Source organism: Alosa alosa, chromosome 4 (assembly GCF_017589495.1).
Source record: "Alosa alosa isolate M-15738 ecotype Scorff River chromosome 4, AALO_Geno_1.1, whole genome shotgun sequence".
NCBI classification, from domain to species: domain Eukaryota; kingdom Metazoa; phylum Chordata; class Actinopteri; order Clupeiformes; family Clupeidae; genus Alosa; species Alosa alosa.
In genome coordinates, this window is record NC_063192.1 from 28,472,929 (window position 1) to 28,493,248 (window position 20,320).

Genomic DNA, 20,320 nt, shown 5'->3' on the forward strand with positions numbered 1-20,320 from the left:
TTTCACTTGTCTCCTGACAAATACATTCAGCCATTTCAGCTGTACCAGCATGTTTGACCGTCTTAAACCTATGATTTTTTGACAGTCTTACACCCTCTGGTGTTTTTACCAGGTTGATGCATCTGACAGTTTTACCCCAAACTGATCACATAAGGTGCACTAATATGCAGCCAAAGGCATGTGGAGCTGATGCTTCAGAGTGTACTGATGTAGACACCATGGCAACACCAAAGCTGCAGGTGAAAAGTGAGGTGACATAATGCTGTTAAAGGGACACCAGGCAACGTTTTCGTGTTAATTACTCATCTTCGTAAGTCGGTATATGGTTAAATGACTCATTACAGGGCGAATGAAGACTCTGTCACGCCCTACCTACTGTAGGAAGAATATCCCGCTTGCAAGTTCAGTGTATCGTACCCGCCGAACCGAAGCAGGATCAGTTTATATCCTGCATCCACAGCACAGAGGCAGGCTAACTTAAAATGCTAGCGATTGTTGCAAACGTGTGTATAATGGCAGAGCCGGGTGAAGAAGCAGCGAAAACCCCTTGACGGAAGATGCAAAGAAAAGGCAAAGAGCTTCAGACCGAGCAAGGGGGAGTTTCGTAGAGAAAAAGCATCAGGCTTGCCTGGTGTCCCTTTAAGCATTAATGGTGAATGGACTGCATTTATATATAGTGCTTTCTACTCCTCCGAGCATTCAAAGAGCTTTATAATTTCATGCCTCACATTCAACCATTCACACACACTCTCATACACTGATGGTGGAGGTTGCCATGCAAGTTGCCAACCTGCACATCGGCAGCAAATTGGTTCAGTGACTTTGCTCAAGGACACTTCGGCAGGGTTTAGGAGGGGTCAGGCTTGAACCAGCAACCGTCCGGTTACTGGACAAGCTCCTCTACCTCCTTAGGCACCGCTGCCGAGGGAAGCTATAGAGAAGCAATCCAGGGAAATCTCCTACAGTCTTGCTATGTGCTAGTATTGCAGCGAGAGGTACAACATGAGTGTGGGGAGACAACACCCTAATGAACTAGGACACAAAAAGAGACTTCGCACAGGGCTTAATATTGGCCAAATCAATATTATGGGTGTAAGGAATGAAAGCACTGGTATTTGGGATCTCCAGTCAGCTATGGGAACAGTATGAGTACAGAAGAACATCAAGAGTGCTTATTACAAATAATATTGTGATTGCAGTAAAACTATGCATAGGACATTTGAGACACAGCAGTTTGATTTGTGGGATGATAAAAAATGTAGTTACTCAAGCGTTCCATTCGCGGAGCACATGCTGCAACAACTAGCTTCCACTATAATCAATGGAACTGGCTACACCAGATGTGTTAGCGGCACATACATCTGAAAGAATTAGACCAGTGTTTCTCAAAGTGTGGTCCGGGGACCACTGGTGGTCCGCAAGCTATCCCAAGTGGTCCGTGAGCAATCATATGAATCCTCTGACACAACAAGCAAAGACAATAAGCAAGGTGGTTTAGTGAGTAGGCATATTGTGTAGGCTAATATACTGTTGAAGTAGGTCTAATCTTTTTTTTTTTTTTAGCTAGGTGGTCCGTGCGTTTCTTTTTTATTGGTTAAGTGTTCCTTCGTCTGAAAAAGTTTGAGAAACACTGAATTAGACCAATCTTCTAAAACTATTTTCACACTCTGCAAACGCAACGCTTCAGTTACGTCCCTGGTGTAGCCTGCCTGTTAGCCAAAACACAGTTATTTTCTACCTTGTGTATTGGTGTTTCAACAGGAAATAATGTACATTTCGATTCAAGCAGCAGAACAAATGTAAGTATTTTTGGTTTTCTGAACTGAAGTGATATTGATATGCAAAATGTATGTATAAGTACAACACAAAATCTGAAAATAATCGGATGTTGTGTAAAAGGCAAATAAAAATAAATGTGAAAATCTACAAATCTCGAAAAACCCATATTTTGCTGCAAAAAGGACGTAGACAACATAAAATGTTAAAAATTACAAATTTGACTATTTCATGGAAAATATATGTTCATTTTGAATTTGATGCCAGAAACACGTTTCAAAAAAAGCTGGGACAGGGGAATATTTACCACTGTGCGGCTTCACCTCTTTAACAAAGTTCTGTAAATGTTTAGGAACTGGGGACACCAGTTGCTAGCGTTTTGAGAATGAAATGTCCCATTCCTGACCGATACAGGATTTCAGTTGCTCAACAGTATAGGGTATTCTTAATCATGTATGTCATTCCATGATGCACCTAACTTGACAGGCCATTTTAGCACCTGAACTCTTCTTCTATGGAGAAATACTGTTTAAACATGTGCAGAATTAATTTTGCCATTGTTTTCCTGATATCAAGGTCTTCCCTGGAAAAGACATTGCCTGGGTGGCAGTATATGTTGCTCAAAATCTGTTTACATCATTCAGAATTCATTGTGCCTTGCCAGATGTGCAAGATGCCCATGCTGTAGGCACTAATGCACCACCACACCATCATAGATGTTGGGTTTCAAACTGAGCAATAAAACAAGTTGGATAGGTTAGATACTCTCCTCTAGCCCAGATGAGTCCATGATTTCAAAAAAGAATTGCAAATTTTGTTTGGTCTAACCACAGGACCTTTTCCACTTTACCTCAGTCCATTTTAAACAAGCTCAGGCCCAGATAAGATGGTGAATATCTGACTAGTTTAATGATATTATGTACTGAAGATGATGAACTCCCCAAATACTTTATAATTTCATGTTAAGAAGCATTAAAATTACATTGTTTCATCATTTGTCCACACAGATTTACACAGAGTGATGAATACCCCTACATCTTTCGTTCTAAGAGACCTTGCTTCTCTGGGATGCTCTTTTTCATACCCAATCATGCTGCCAGTTACCCTAATTAGTTGTGAAATATTCCTCCTTTTGATTTCTTTATCATTACAGAACTTTTCCACCATTTTGTAGCCCCCGTCCCAACTTTTTTTGAAACATGTTGCTGCTATCAAATTCAAGATTAACATATATTTTCATTTTCAACATTTGATGTGATGTCTGTGTCCTTTTTGCTGCTCAATATGAGTTTACATTTTGTTTTTTACATTTTGTGGCCCCAACTTTTTCTGATTTGGAGTGTAAAAAAAAATGTTTTAGGGGCCTAACAGCAAATAAAATAGTCTCTACAGAACAAGCCAGTGCAGCTGTGTGGGAGCTTCTTCCTCCTCTTCCTCTTCCTCCTCCTCCTCCTCACCTATCTGCACCGTGTCTGGGCCGATGTTGAAGGGGATGACCACACCCTCCAGGAAGTCCCTCACACGTCTGAAGTTGGTGCGCCCGATGCTCCAAGAGCCGTCCACCAGCAGCACCAGGTCCGCCTGCGTCGCCGGGTCACACGCGAACGTCCCACTTGTGGCCCCAACTGGAGGTATAATCATCATGGTCATCATCACCTCCACCACCATCATCACCATCACCATCATAATCCACATCCTCATCATCTTAATCCACATCAATTTAATAATCATCACAACCCACATCCTCCTCCTCATCATCTTTCTCATCAGTAGCAGGGGGGGGTTGTTAAAACATCTTGATATCTTAAAACATTGGGGAAAAAAGTACATAAAGCCAATTAAATGCACCAAAAAGGTAGAAGAAAGGCAGTGTTCTCATAGAGAAAGCAAGAGTGTGTATTAGTCATCTACAACACACTTTCACACCATCTAGTTCAGGGGTCTCCTTTTTGGGAATGGGGGCTACCTGAAGGACCCGAAATCATATGGAGGGCTACTCATTTGAAACAAACAGACCCTCATCCCTTTTTTGCGAGGGTAATCTAAATAATAGGCCTATGTAATTTTTACTTTTCAATTATCAATATTATGTAGGCCTATAAGTCTTTATTTACAGTATTAAGCAACTGTATTTTTATCTGATTCTTCAATACTTTAATATCAATATGCAACACTACCAACATTTGCGCTCAGTTTGTTAATTTCAAAGTTTGCATGGGGAATCTAATCTATTTTTTAAACCAAAAAAACAATCTTTTTGTGCAATTAATAATTTAGGTTACAATTTTTAGCAATTCAGGGCTTGTTTAAAGGAACCGTATGTAAGATTGTGGCCAAACTGGTACTGCAATCACTTTCAAATTACTGTGAAAGTAATTTGTATCCCCTCCCCCTCCCCCCTGACTAGCAGAGCTGGCAACCCGGATGCCGAATCACTACTGACTTTGTGATTAGTAGATAGGTGGAGGGTGGCGCATCAGGCCAAAACACAACATGACAACATCAACATCAGTTGAGGGCTGCAACTTCACTTTTTAAATGACAATATCCTGGCCGGACTACTGTTGTCAGTAATATAAGTATTTGAAATGAACATGATTTCTTAATGTCTAGTGACGTATCAGGGCCATTTTATGATTAATTGAAATACATTTCTTACATCTGGTTCCTTTAAGTTCTGATTCCAGTGGACAATTCGGTTTTAACATCAATCGTAATCGCCCACACCACCCTAACTTATAAAGACAACTTTTATAGTTATTGCACACCTGAAATCTCTCCATGATCTGACAAAAATGTTTTTTTTTTTACCAGGTAATGCACAGTCCTGCACAGTCATGCATGCCACCAAATTCAGTGCTTGCTACGCCAGTAGCCTACAGAGGAGAAAAGGCCTGTGAGCTAAAGCAACTGTTTTTCAGTCCTTGAACCATCATGCAAGAACCATATTTGACGAAAATGGAATGGCCACAGAACTTTTGCAAAAATATGCTTCCATTGGCTACACCAGACGAGCAAGATCCCCCCCCCCCCCTGGTCTATGCGTGCAAGCAGTGTGTATGCACTCCGCTTCCGTTGTTGTTTAAAGATTGAATGGGAAACGGATTCGGAACCAAAGGCTAAACTTTAACACAGCTACAATTGGTAAAATTGTTCTGGTCTAGACTTAAATATCTATTAAAAACTTCACAATGGAGCGTGTTTTTAGAGCGTGATCTGCACGAGACTTGTTGCCTATTTTTAGACACGCGGGCACCGTGTTGGAGACCACTGTTCTAGTTGATTGTGTACATGCTGTTGAGCTGAGGGGAAAAGAAAAGGGAGAAAGTGTGTGTGTGTGTGTGTGTGTATGTATGTATGTATGTATGTATGTGTGTGTGTGTGTGTGTGTGTGTGTGTGTGTGTGTGTGTGTGTGTGTATGTATGTATGTATGTGTGTGTGTGTATGTATGTATGTGTGTGTGTGTGTGTGTGTGTGTGTGTGTGTGTGTGTGTGTATGTATGTGTGTGTGTGTGTGTGTGTGTGTGTGGAGAAGAGAGAGACAGAGTGTTATTCCCTTAAGGCATAGAGGGGGCCCATTTTAGAGTTATTTCTGTGACTCTGTGATTACACTGCCTATGAATGCACCACTACCATACACACACACGCACGCACACGCGCACACACACACACACACACACACACACACACACACACACACACACACACACACACACACACACTTCCCCCACTTCAAACAAAAATACTTATTATGATCTGTACTTATCTACACCAGAAGAACTACACAGAGACCAATCATTACCGTCCCTACAGCAACAGTCACTATGCCCTTCAGCACACAGCAAAAAGTCCCATCCCGCCTCCCTGTTGAGTTGAACCATCCAGAAGTCTGTTCTGTTCTGTTTTTTCGCCCATGTCTAAACACCTGGCACCATTACTTTACTCCATTTGAAAGGGCAGACTAGGAAATGGGGGTCAGGGAGTTACCTGTTACTGGTGGCGAGGGCACCTTGCGAGGTTTGTCTCTGCTACTGCTGCTCTCCTCTGCTGGTTCGACCCGACCTGTTCCCTGATCTCCACCTTTGTCGTCAGTCCTGGAGCGATTCTTGTCCTTCTTCTTCTTCTTCTTCCTCTCTCTGGGGGACTTCTCTGTAATGGCCGCGCTCACGGTCACAGCCTCGTCCTCTGCTGTAGTGGGGGGCTCGGTGGGTGCGGGGCTTGCCACTGTAGTGGGACCTGAAGACAGAACTAAATATGGAGAAGGTGATCAGACCTTTCATCATCATCATGGTCCAGAAGGCAGTTCCCTGCCCCTTACAAGTTAACATGTAGTCATTGAGCCAGACCCTCTAATTTTGGTCAATCGGTACCATTCAAGGGGAGTAAGTAATAGTGATTAGTAGTTTAATAGTGATTTTTGACATTTGATAAACAGAAGCAGCAACACCTACAAACGTCAAAAAATGCAGTTGGAAAAATTAAGAAATTTATTTACAGCAAAGGTAGACCCTCATACATTGTTTCCTGACTGTTGATGCTGTTTATTGTCAGTTTGTAAAGTTTAGGCGAAATAGGAAGTAACGTTCTGATCAATCTCTGATCAATGTGATTGGTAAGGCTAGATCAATGATTTCAAAGTTAGTGCCCGTCGTGATGCAAGTGTTGCAAATGTTTCCCAATCGATAGTCACCAGACTCTCCTTTTGTGAATGAGTCTGGATTTTTCCATTCTACAGGGGCATGTTCCACCAGAAGAAAATGTTTAGTAAGTTTATTTAACGATTTGCACTAACATAATGGCCTACTCAGGACACTCAGTTTTTCCTAGCTTTCATAGAAGATCTCTAATGCCCTAACATAGCCTGTATCGAATGTAGGCTATATCGAACATCATCAGAGGGCCCTGAATGTCCCCTGAATTAAGATCACAGGGGTTCAGTTTTGTTGGTTCAATAGCAGCATATTATGAATCGCTAAAGCTACAGTATGGTCTCATCAAGCTCCCCATGCAGCGTTGTGGCATGTACTACATATCACTATATAGGAGTGGGATAACATTACAGTATGTAATTAATGATCACACTACAGAAGGATATACACTTAAATAGATGCATGTTTTGGTATTACGTACTCTTTGTGTTTCAGATGGGTCACTAAAAAATGCTTAGGCCGTGAGAATAGACAAGGAGGAATCTGCCATTGCTTTAGCTTGAGGCCTGGACTCTCGTACCCCTTTCAAACCAGGGCTTCGACTCACTTTTGCCACAACCATGAAATTACAGTGTGTGTGTGTGTGTGTGTGTGTGTGTGTGTGTGTGTGTGTGTGTGTGTGTGTGGTGGGTGGGTGGGGGGGCATAGGTGGGTGGATCTGAGGTTTTATGAATGGATGAGGAGACACTCAAGCACCTGCTTCCTCTCATTTCACACACTCACACACATAATAACAGAGCTTTCCAGAGAGATGGGGGGTCAGAGAGAAAGAATGTGAAACAGAGAGAGGAAGGAAAAGAGAGAAGGAGAGAGAGAATGAGGGAGAGAGAGAGAGAGAGAGAGAGAGAGAGAGAGAGGAAGCGAGTCTGAGAAAAATGTAGTGAAACAGAGAGAGAGAGAGAGAATGAGGGAGAGAGAGAGAGAGGAAGCGAGTCTGAGAAAAAATGTAGTGAAACAGAGAGAAAGAGAGAGAATGAGGGAGAGCCCAAGAGAGAGGAAGCGAGTCTGAGAAAAATGTAGTGAAACAGAGAGAAAGAGAGAGAAAAATGTAGTGAAACAGAGAGAGAGAGAGAAAAATGTAGTGAAACAGAGAGAGAGAGAGAAAAATGAAACAGAGAGAGAGAGAAACAGAGAGAGAGAGAGAGAGAAAAATGTAGTGAAACAGAGAGAGAGAGAGAGAAAAATGTAGTGAAACAGAGAGAGAGAGAGAGAGAAAAATGTAGTGAAACAGAGAGAGAGAGAGAGAGAAAAATGTAGTGAAACAGAGAGAGAGAGAGAGAGAAAAATGTAGTGAAACAGAGAGAGAGAGACAGAAAGAGAGAGAGAGACAGAGAGAGAGAAGACTCCGGGTACCTAAAGTGGTGGGCTCCTGGTAGAGCACTGTGGGCAGGGCCGTCAGCAGCTCTGTAACATCGTCCATCTCTCCGGAGCCAGAGCCAGTAGCCACACTCTTCTTCTTCTGCTCGCGGTTCCCACTGCGGATCAGCTCATCCTCCCGCAGTCCGTCAACTAGGGAGCGCACAGAGAGGACAGAAGGGGGGCCCCAAAAAAGGAGGATAGAGAGGAGAACACAGGATTGAGAGTAGGCAAAGAGCGAGCAAATAAAGAGAGAGAGAGAGAGAGAGAGAGAGAGAGAGAAAGAGAGAGGGAGAGAGAGAGCCTGGATTTCGAGCCTTTTCATGGTCTATGCACCATTATTTCACATTTTCCACCTGTGTCAGGGTGACCATCCACCACTGAACTCTTATACCGTAGTAACCACTCACAATATCAGAGCAATAGCAAAGTAAAAAAACAGCATTGTGAAAATCAGCATGTATTAACTGTATCAATGTATTTTCTTCTCTGCAAAGCAGAAGATAGAGGAGGAGATATTATGAATGTTAAAATGTCATGACTTTCATTTCCTTTTAGAGAAAAGAACAATGTGCATTGTCAAGCACAAAGGAAAATACACAACTAACCAACAACTAATAACTAAAGGACAGACAGAAATAGCTGACCAGGGCTAGAAAATGGGCTTGAAAATGCCCTTTTCATGACTCACAAGGAAAAAAGTGAACTGTCCATCAGAGCTGCTAGCGGCACCTATAGAGTTGGCAGTCTGACTGGAACAATGGAATAATCCCTGCAGCCAGAGATGCTGTTCCGGCCTGGCTGCAAGCGCAGCGTGTCCAGACACATACGACTTAACACAGTAACCTACTCACATCCCCCCCCACAGGCACTTCTCAACAACAACATCAACCTTATTCTAAAAGAGAAAGATATGCTAATCATCAGAGGGATGTTTCCCAAATATTTATTTTTACTGAATATAAATGCAAAAGTAACCACCAACAAACCAACACCCAAAGGTGATGTCTGGGACTAGGGCAAACTGCTAGACTTTGCCTGACAATGATGCTATGACTGATGTGCATTTTTGACACCCGGTAAGACAGTCTGGAACATTCTTCTGGTCTTGTACAAGACGCACTCTGGTGTCTCCCGTCATGACTGACGGACTGAGCCCTGGCTTGTCATTCCTCAGGAATCCACTTCCCTAATAAGGCTAATTGGCCCACGGGAGTAAAGGGGAGCCGGTCTATGCCAACACTTTTGCGAATTTCTGTGAACAACTGTTAACCAGGGCTTTTGAAAACCAGAGAACAGAGTAAAATAAGTCACACGCACTGTTGGTGCATCAAATGTAGAGCCTCAGGTGTTTACTACCCCCTGCACAACTGGCAAATAAGAAAATCAGCAAAAATCGTTGTGCTGAATATAATATTGTTTTAGTAATTTATTGTATTTATTTATGAATGTGCCCATCTTTATCTCTCCCTGTCACACACAGACACAGAGACAGACTCAGACACACACACACACACAATTGTGCCATTTTTGTGAGTCCCTTGGTTTTCTCTGAATTCTGACTGGTAAAAAACTCCAGCTAGTGGCTGATGTCTTTCTAAAAGCTCTTATCTTTGCTGAGCGATCCCATCTTTCAGCTCTACTTTGACACAATATGAAGGCAGCTTAAGAAATGTAGGCATTCCAAAGAGTTCTTTTTTACTTTTACTAACAATAAATCTGTAAATTGTATTTATCATCTCAGACTGTGGTGCACGCTGTTATCTGATTTCGACAGCGTGAGTAAGATCATGACATGATCATGACACAGAATGATGGTCCTTGTTTGGTCTTTTGTCCTCAGCTCTGCAGCTGTCTCACTCCTTACATTTCTACGCTTATTGGTTTTCAGCACCAAAAGCGCCCTTTCTGCCATTTTCTGTCACAGTATTTGCTCATTAGCAGCAGCTATATACCAGCTATAACTATAATCCCCCCCACCACACACACACACACACACACACACACTTCCCCACTTCCCACAGTGCCTTGGAGTTCTTACTAGTGAAGCGTCTCTTGGCCACCAGTTTCTCCATGGTGCCGTTGAGCATGAGGACCTGCAGGAGGTACTCCTGAGTGGAGTCCAGTCCCGCCACTGTGGCCCGGCCCTTGGTGGTGGTCAGCATCAGCTCTGGTTGTGGATCATCTGCACACACAAGGAAGAATCACACACACACACACACACACACACACACACACACACACACACACACACACACACACACACACGACAAAAAGACAGAGACAAAACCTATTTTAGAGACACAACCATTGCAGGGGTCGACAGTCTGGTAAACACAAATGTCTCTGCTGGTCAACATAAACAAGCTATATAATCCTGTATCATGTCATGTATCATAATCAAAATGATTCTTCATTCTAACATTGGGTACAATTTATTCACAAAGTGAATAGAGTCTGGTGACTCTCGATTGGGAAACATTTCCAACACTTGCATTGTGACGGGCACTAACTTTGAAATCATTGGTCCAGCCTTATCAATCACATTGATCAGAGATTCCTAATGTTACTTCCTACTGTGCCTCTCGTCACTGATTGCCCTGACATTTTTCTTGTCTGAGGGAAACAGTTATGAAATATGGTGTTCCAAACTAGATCTCAAACTAGGTGTTTTTAAAAATCCAAAGCTTGTCTCATTTTGCAGCACCAGCCACCATCACTTACTTGGAGACACTTTTTCAATGTCACTGAGTTATTCACTTTGTTATTTCCTGCTCCTAAGCACTCTTGACAAAGGAGAGGAGAGGGCAAATGTAGTACCGGCAGAGAAGTGGGACATGCTTGCGCACTTACACAAAGCACAGGGAAGTGTGCATACAGTCCAGGTGTTCAAGCATGCATCACAAAAGGCTCGTGGTAGAGACTGAATAAGCACAGGATCTGGGAGTAGTAGTGCCCTTCGAGTGCACTTTTTATATTCTAAAACGGGTTACTCAACTACTGTAAGCCCCCCTGTGAGTTTCTATCCACGCTCCCTACAATCAACTTCTTCCAGATCTTTCCATCAAACCACTGTTATGTCTCGCCCTTCGCCCTTTATCTTGCTCCCCCACCTAAGACCTGAAGGGAAGACCTGGCTCATGTTTGTTTTTCCGTGTGGTTTCCCAACAGGCCTGTATGGACTGAGCAAAAAGAGCGAGAGAGAGAGAGATGAGATGAGAAGGAGATAAGAGACAAGAGGGGAGATTGTGCAAGGATGAGGCGAAGAGAGAAGAAGGGAGAAATGGGAGAAGAGAAAAGAGAGAGGGAACTGGACAGAGAGGAGTAGAAAGACTGTGAAGAGAAAAGAAGAGAGGAGAAATAAAAAAGAGGAAGAGAAAAGGGCAGGCAGGATGGAAAACAACAGAGAAGGAGAGAAGGCGAGACAGTGAGAGAGAGAGAGCAAGAGAGAGACCAAAAGAAAGAGAGAGAGACAGACAGAGAGAGAAAGAGAGAGAGAGAGAGGGAGAGAGAAAGAGGGGGAGTGAGGATAATAAGAGGATGTGAATAAAGGAGATGACAGTATAGAGTATGAGGTTGAGAGGGGGAGGGCGGAGGCACGCTGGCTGGATGCCTATCTCGTCTCTACCACATTCTATTATTGTCAGTCTGTAACACCTTTGAGCTCCCCTCGCCCGCCCGCAGACAAGCGTCTGACACCATGCGAAAAGAATGCACCACAGCAGCATAACTCATCTATCCAGCTTTTGCTATTCCACTACTCATGTTTCTATCCCTGTATGGTGCAGCTTGTAGGCACAGGTGGTTGCAGATGATTGCAGTGGGGTGACATGTCGTTGATTTATTTACCATAGTTCAAAAGTTATATCCACAAGTTCAAAGAGAAATTACTGATTTGTGACTCACACCATAATCTACAGTATAACCCCCACCATCTGCCATTGACCCATGCCTAATTAGTTAACTTCACACTTGTGAAAACAATGTGCAAAGGTGCACTTCATTGGCAGACAGTTCCGCATATATTTACCACCATCTACAGAGTCACTTCCTGCTAATCTCAGGTCTTCAGGAATTTTTGTTTGGGTCATGAGAGGATATGGCAAAGCAGCAAATCAGGCCAACCCTCCTGTAGAAATGGCTTTCTGGGTGATTAGAAAGGGCACTACGACTGCACATATGGGGGGGCAGCCGTGGCCCACTGGTTAGCACTCTGGACTTGTAACCGGAGGGTTGCCGGTTCAAGCCCCGACCAGTGGGCCGCGGCTGAAGTGTCCTTGAGCAAGGCACCTAACCCCTCACTGCTCCCCGAGCGCCGCCGTTGAAGCAGGCAGCTCACTGTGCCGGGACTAGTGTGTGCTTCACCTCACTGTGTGCTGAGTGGGTTTTTACTAATTCACCGATTGGGTTAAATGCAGAGACCAAATTTCCCTCACGGGATCAAAAAAGTATATATACTTATACTTATATATCAGCCTGTCATCAGGATTGGCTGATATTTGCCTAGTTGACTGGTATCAATCACCCTATCAGCAAAGAATATGACATCTACCGATGGCAGTTGGTGAAGTTCATCTGCTATGTCCAATCAATTCTGGACAGGCTAAATAGAATGTGCAAACTATTCAGAGATAGTGCTATGAAAGACTGAAAGACTGTTTTCTTGATACTAAATGGTAAACAAAACAAAACAAAACAAAGCAAACAAACAAACAAACAAACAAACAAACAAAAGCATATTGGTATCGGTTATTGGGCAAGTTACTATTAACACCGGTATCTGAATTGGCCCAGAATTTCACAACTGATGAATCCCTAAAATTTAACAATGGTCATAACCTCCCTCACCTCCAAGAGAATTACACATACACAAACTGAATCAGCATGAATGCTGGAATCCTCCAATTCCAATTGGAATGATCCAATTGTTCTCAACATTTTATGAGTCATGACCCCCCAGAATAATCAGGTTGGTGTTCGCGACCCCCAACCCCACCCTGCAAACTCCCTGCACTTTTTTGTCCACAGACAGAATAACAATTTCCATTTTAGCTTTACTGCTGTACTTCTAGATTCGATTTAGATTGGAGTCTTTGAGTTGGAATAAGTCTACCTTTTCTGAAAAGCCATATCCATACGTGGTGGATGGTGGTGGTTTACAATCACATATGTTACAAATACCTAGGACACCGTTATGTTCATAACAGCAATTCCTGACCATAAACAACAATGCACTGCTAATGGACCACAAAGCCTACAAAGGCTGAATTTCCTTTTGCCAGTTTACTGACACTTAAATAAAGCAAAACTGCCTGAACAACAACGCTGCTTCTATGCATTTGTGTTAGAAATGGTAATGGAAATTAGACAAAATGGATGAAAAGTGATGGCTTAATGTAAATTAAAATATGTTATTTTTACACACTCTGGCGACCCCAAATATTATCTTGTGACCCCCAATGGGGTTCCTGACCCTCAGGTGGAGAACCACTGCTCTCATCAGGTTAGAAGGTTCGAAGTCCGTGCACAGCCTGCCCTCCCCCCTCAACCAGTAAAAAGGCGTGAGGGTCAGGCCAAGAGTCATGGGAAGATGTAGCAGATGTAGCTTAGCCACTGATTCTATCTGCTGGGTCATAAACATTCCACGGATGACCTACCGACCCCCATAACTGACTGATCACGGAGGTGTTGACATTTGCAACAGGCTGTCAATCAACAACTGACCCACCAAAACCAGGTATAGAGACAGTTTAGTGGTCAATATTTTTTCATCATGCGGACATTCTTCATGAAGACCTGCATCTGGGGTTCTCAGGTGCATGGCTAGGCTCGAGGGCTGAGGGTTATGTGAGTATGTCTTACCCGAAATCGGACGCACTCGGACCTTGTAGCCCTGAACTGGTCCGTCCGCTTCTTTCCACTTCATCTGCAGTCGATCCTCAGACAGCACAGTTAGTTTTAGCCGGCCTGTGGGACACACACACACACAAACACGCTGCTTACATTGTGGGATCCAAGTCATTGAATCTGGATGTCTTTGTGATTGTGGTTGTGGTTTCCCACAGAGATTGGAGATTGATGGATTTGAGGTTGTTAGATACCACTTGCCAACAAATCACTACTGTAATGAGCTCTATGCGGCCCTGATTAACAAGAGAATGCTTTGATAGAGAGGAGCATTAGGAGGAAGCTCTGTCTAGCATCAACTGAGACATCGATAACATCACATTACAGCTACAGCACATGAAAGCGCTCCGCACATAGGCACTGACATGAGTGCGCCGCATTCCGCTTTTAAAAACTTGATTACATTAGATTCCATTGTTTTCAATACAACACCGCACACCAGCATCGAACGCTGCTGCCGCCACCGCATCGATTCGGGTCTATTTTTGTCGGCGTCACTTAACGAAATCCATTGTTAATTGAGTGCTTGTCAGTTGAACATAAGGGACTGCACTCACTCAGCGGCTATATGCGGAGCACTGAAGACAAGAAAGGCAAACACCACTTACACATACTTTCATATGCATGTATGCTTAAAAAAACACAAAAATCACACAAAATAGGAGCTAATGTGAGAATTTTTTTACACTCTTTACTTGGATTACACTAATTTAACTTGGAATCACATTAGTCTGTGGTCAACACATACATCAGTTAAGATACAGTAGACAGGAGTTAAACTAGGCCAGCAAAACAGGAGCTCTGATGGCAAGAATAAATGGGTTGTGTGTCTGTACCCTGGGACTTGTGGCAGATGATAATAACTGACAGGGAGATCCATAGAAAGCGAGGTCAGTGTGATGGGGCCAAGTGGAGGCTTCGGGGGTCTTGGACATCAAAGCCATCCACCAAGAATATCTCAAAGCCCTTCTGCCACCCCCTCCTCTCCACCATCCTTCCAGAAGTTGTAAAACATCTCAAGTCTCTGGTTTTGCCCCCTCCTGCCCTCTCATCCCTCGCCTCTCCATTCTCTCGCTCAACCCTTCCCTTGTCTGTGGCCCATCTGCATAAGTTCCACATGGCATTCCCCAACAATCTGCCTTTTCATGCCTCGCCTGTACCGCGGCCCCCTCTTCTCTCCAGCTGTCGCGCGTGGCTCAAAGCGGGCCTTATGCTGTCGCCCGGGGTTACGAGGGGGCAGAGTCACGGGCACAGGACATCCGTTTTCGAGGGGGGCCCTGAAGTGGGGCAGCCGTGGGGTTTGGGGGGTTATAGTGACAGGAGCGTTAGATTTAAGACACCGCCTGTGGGGTGACGTCAGGGCCCAGGCGGGGTAAGAGGGGGAGGGTAAGAGGGGGAGGGTAACAGGCGGAGGGGGAGAGCGAGGGGGAGGACAAGGGCGCAGGATGTTGTCTGCCGGCAGAGAGTGAAGGCATCTTTGTCTTGACTCAAGTGTAGTCTTTCAAGTCCTATCCTCATTTAGACAGTCTGTGTGTGTTTGGGTGGGGTGAGGAGGGGAGGCGGGAGTTTGTGTGCCTGTATGTATGTTTTTGTGTGTGTGTGTGTGTGTGTGTCTGTCTGTCTGTAGTTGTGGTGGGGAGGGGGTACAGTTGAGGGTTAATGCTGTGTCCATGGCAACGCTGAAGAACCCCAGCCTCTGGAATAGTGGCAGAGGATCAGAGGCAATCTGAACTTCGCTGGCTTCCGCACCCCCGCAAACAACAACAATGCCTGACAATTAGAGAGCTAAAACCCTGAGGCTCTCACCACAATTAAAGAGCATTGTGGCGTAGTAGAGAATCTAACATATAGTAAATGGGCATTCCAAAAACGCTCATCTAAGGTCTCCAGTAATTGAAGCCCTTCAGGAATAATATTACTGTTTAACAGAGCATAAATCATGCAATAACTGTTAACTGTGTCTGTCACGCATAATTAAACACGAGTGTCTTGCATATCTTCATTGTTTTTACATGAGAAACGTTTGGGTTTCAAAAATGTGTGTTTGGGTGTGTGTACATGCTACAGGACAGATTAGCAATGATTGTTGTTATTGTTGTCTGCCACATAATCTTGGAGCTCTGTCCATCCAAACTCTGATAAAGCTGATGTGCTAATGCTTGCTTTGGCAAGTACTCAAAGATAACAATAACATTTAGAGATGCTCTATGAGTGTCTGGGTGTAATTAATTCCATGAAAGGATCATGGTCCACAGGACCAAAGCCAGATGTGTGTGCCAGATGTGTGTGTGTGTGTGTGTGTGTGTGTGTGTGTGTGTGTGTGTGTGTGTGTGTGTGTGTGTGTGAGAGAGTGACTGGCCATCTAGGGTTAGGGTTTCCAGTATAAAGAAAGACAAACCATCTAATTATTCTAATACATGGTCTTCTATGATGTAGTAGAGTGGTCTTCAATACAGAGATGAGCCATCTGTTAACAGAGTGCAGTGCAGTATGGAAGCATGAGGCAGTGCTGACAGACATCGTAATGTTACCTTGAGAGCTAACTCCGGTGATCAGCATAAGAACTGTTCCAAGTATAGGCAGCGGAAGCCATGACACAGATGACAGATGTCTGCACATGATGGTACACTGAAGATCATATAAACCTGTAAAAATGAATTGACACTTCAAGCACACTGCAGCCAAAGTAATTTAATCAGGTCCACCACAGAATTTGAGCCCATTTGACATACTATAAGGGTCAGGTAAGTCAGACATACTGTAAACTGTTACGGATTAAATATGAATGACAGGGGCACCTGCAACTTACTATCAGGCATGATAGGCACACACAGAACATTATAAAATGCCTTTCCCTATTCAGAATTTGGTCTAAGACATCACTGTGGCTGGAGGTGAGTAGGCTACAGAGGTGCGTGGACCAAAACTCAATAGTATCAACAAATACATCATGACACTGCACAGTATTTTGTGGTCCCATTGAGACCAGCACTTGCTGTCCTATGAAACAACCTGTTTCCCCAAGGGGTAAGTGCACATGATCTGAAGCACAAGTGGTTTTTTAATGTAGCCACACAAATGTAATTACAGTGTGGACACATAATTTGCCTCATGGAGCATACATTTGTGCAAGAGTCAAAAGGAGCTTCCCTTCCAAACAGTTGTCATTAGGAACGCCACTTTAACTAATTACAAGACAAACATTATTTAACAGCTGTTTTATGTCTGAATGTGTGGGTGAGTCAGAGAATAACCAACAAGAGGTGAACCACAAAGTTTCAAGAGTGTATGGAGTGTCACAATGATTAATGGCTGCAATGCGAAATCACATAACTTAAGTTCTGACATCATAAGCTTCAGACCTACTATTTCCTTCTGATTTAAAGTAATAGAGAAAAGACCATGGGCGTAGATTTAGGGTGGGACGCTAAGGACTAGTCCTAATCAAAATTTTAAGATGACAAAATTGTCCCCACCAATATTTTAGCAAACTTATTTGTACTGCTGATCATTCCGACAGCCAGCACAATACAAGAAACGTCAGGGTTATCTGACACGCAGTCTACACGCATGGAGAATGCCAATGCACAGGCTACTTTGCAGTGGCCGTCAAGCGAGCAGGTGCGTCAACGACAACGGTAAGTTACCAGGGCTGTCTGCCAATACATACCCCATAAAAGGCCAAAGTAAAACATTTTGATATTGAATTTGACTGACAGAGCTTTCAATTCGGCAGCCGTGGCCGGTTAGCGCTTCGGACTTGTAACCGGAGGGTTGCCGATTCGAACCCCGACCCCTCATTGCTACCCGAGCGCTGCTGTTGTTGCAGGCAGCTCACTGCGCCGGGATTAGTGTGTGCTTCACCTCACTGTGTGCTGAGTGTTTCACGGATTGGGATAAATGCAGAGATTATATTTTCTTAAATGCAGAGATTAAAATATACTTATACTTACAATTAACCACATTATAATCAATAGGCCAAAATCATAATTGTGTATCTGTGCCGAATTTCGTAATTCAAGTCCAGTGTAGAACTGAATAAGAAAATCATAAGGCTGTATATCTTGAACTTAAAGTATGTGAGAAACTTGACTTGCCTTAATATCTCCAACCTCAAGTATGCAGCTAATAAGGAAATATAATTGTTATTTAATTAAACACGGTGAACTTCTCCCCACTGTGCAATGCAGAAAAGGATGCTACAAGGAAGGGAATTCAAACACACTCAACACCTTACCATCTATTGATGTCATTGTGGTTCATTGAGATATCTGACATTTTTTCTGTTAATTGGCTTGGATACAAAAGGACATTGTTGCCTTTGTCGGTGTCCTTATGTGAACTTGCACAGGTAACCTTGCTCATCTTTACTTGCGTACGACTTCACGCCAGTGCTTCAGGGCAGCCTCACATTAGCTGATTGCAATAAACATTAACCATTGTTGCCTAATTACCAATTATTCATGAAGTAGTATCTACTTTTTTTTAGTGTTTTTCACATAGTATTTTGCAGTATTTTTAAAATACAAAAATACACACCAATAAAGTATTTTGATACAAAATACAGAGCCATGTCCTTCAACCCAATAAAATAAAAATGACAAAATACTATTTTGTATTTGAAATACATATTACATGTTTCAGAAATCTTGACATGTCTAAGTTTTGGGTTGCAATATACAGGTAGTGGGCTCTGTTAATTTTAATGAGTAGGCCTAAGCCTAAGTTACAGCATTTCTATCACAATTGACCAGACTTTGACCTTTGGTCTGCTTTTAACAAAATTCTGGCTATGATTGTTCCTTGTATTGCATCATGAGCCATCACTGTGCCTATTGCATTCTACTGTTGTTAGCCTTAAGCCTAGCTCAGTCATTATGTTATACCACATCACCCTCCATTAGAAGTGCAATGAGCTGCATTGAGCATAATAAACTGCATTTAGAATTCCAAATTCATATTTCTAGATATTTTGGTGAAAGTAACTCAAAAGTAATACAATAGTAGTGTCATGTCAGCATCAATCTCACGCACACGGAACACATCTTTAGACCAACATCAGGTATATTGTCTAATATCTGCCTCTGCCTACAACGACACATTCTCACTTACTTGGCGTGCCACTCACGCTATCAGCATGAATCACACGCTCTTACGCACACAGAAGAAATGTCACGCCAAATCCATTCTTCTTTTTTTTTTAATCCGTTCTTTTTCTGTTGATTACTAGACTAGACCACAGCTTTGTTTCAAAATGACAGGAGACGAGTTTAAGGCATAGGCCCTATAGATAAACAGCAGGTAGGTCTAATATCTGCCTACAACGAGACACTGCAGAATTAACATTGTGTAGAGTGTTGTACTGAGCGTAAAAGTTATCATGATGATCTAATGGCCAGAAAAAGCTGGATTTGTGTATTTGCGGTTCACCAAGCTGTTACATATCTTCATATACATAAGCTGATAAACCTAATTCAATGCAGGCTAGATGCAATCACCATGACTATCCATGAACACAGTAGGCTATATCTTTACACTTGCAATGGAAACTCAGTGGGCGCATTACCACAACAGATGTTGTACGCAACATGTTGTCACACAGCCCTCAAAGTTAGCGTACGTTGTGAATGGGTCCTTATTCACCATGAGTCAAATGGGAATTTACCTGAGGCCGTACGTCTCCTTGTGCAGTTTATTCCGACGGTGCGGGCCAAGTCCCGAGCATTCCAAAGACCTGGGTGTCAACAGGCGTTCAACCTTCTTGTGTCTGTCGATCCCTTATCAACCGTTGTCTCTAGAGGGACTAGGTGTGAAATTTGATATGGGTCTTCAGGGTTTCCAACAAGAACATGGGCGGGGTAACTTTTGGGAAGGGTATAAATTCTCCTGGGAAATAATTTCTCCCTCTGTTGTGACTTGTCTCCGAAAGACAAAGCAAACGCCCGGCGCGAGCGACATGCCATTTTGATTCCTTTTTGCAGACATTCCCGAAACTGCATGATCTTTTCACTTGATTCTGGTCTTATGTAATTTATGTGAAATGACTCTCAAAATATGTAGGCCTAAAATGTTGTCAGTTAAAAAATTGAAAGAATGGTGGGGGCAGTAGGCTAGCCTCTACTGCGCTCCCACAGTGAGCAGCAGGCAGTGCACTCACCAGGACAACGGTACAGTAATGATGACCTTTCCAAAAAAACTCCTGGAGTCATAAATGTTACAAATGAATGACGACATGCGAAGAAACTGCGAGAAACCAATTAGATGTACTTGATATAGCATATTTGAAATGTGTCTACAGGTTTTTATTTTTGAACAGCCTGTTTTTGTGTTTTTTTTCCGTAAGCTCATAAAACACAGTAGCTTATCACATCAAACTCAAGGCCCTTAGTGACACAGCAGTGTAGGCTACACACCTAACAACCAATCTGTCATCATCTTTTTTGTTATCAGCTACTTAATGCAGAGTCCCTTCTTTTAAACAAAAAATATATTTAGTAAAACTTGAAATTTGAGCCAAATATTTAAAACATTCCCAGCTAGCTGTAAGTCCCTCTTGTTTATAAAATGCATA

General features: G+C 43.0%; 1 protein-coding gene across 1 annotated transcript in view; it reads right to left on the reverse strand.

The window, feature by feature from the left end:
- The window catches only part of LOC125292830 (collagen alpha-1(XIV) chain), a 44,447-nt gene extending 24,883 nt beyond the window's left edge, over window positions 1-19,564 (reverse strand). Inside the window, exons 1-7 of the mRNA XM_048240283.1 lie at window positions 19,415-19,564; window positions 16,281-16,394; window positions 13,705-13,809; window positions 9,884-10,027; window positions 7,840-7,995; window positions 5,765-6,025; window positions 3,234-3,401 (exon numbers count right to left, since the gene is read on the reverse strand). Of these exons, the coding sequence (XP_048096240.1) occupies window positions 3,234-3,401; window positions 5,765-6,025; window positions 7,840-7,995; window positions 9,884-10,027; window positions 13,705-13,809; window positions 16,281-16,368 (922 nt within the window). The 5' untranslated portion in view covers window positions 16,369-16,394; window positions 19,415-19,564. The remainder of the gene's footprint in view (window positions 1-3,233; window positions 3,402-5,764; window positions 6,026-7,839; window positions 7,996-9,883; window positions 10,028-13,704; window positions 13,810-16,280; window positions 16,395-19,414) is intronic.
- Window positions 19,565-20,320: the final 756 nt, after the last annotated feature.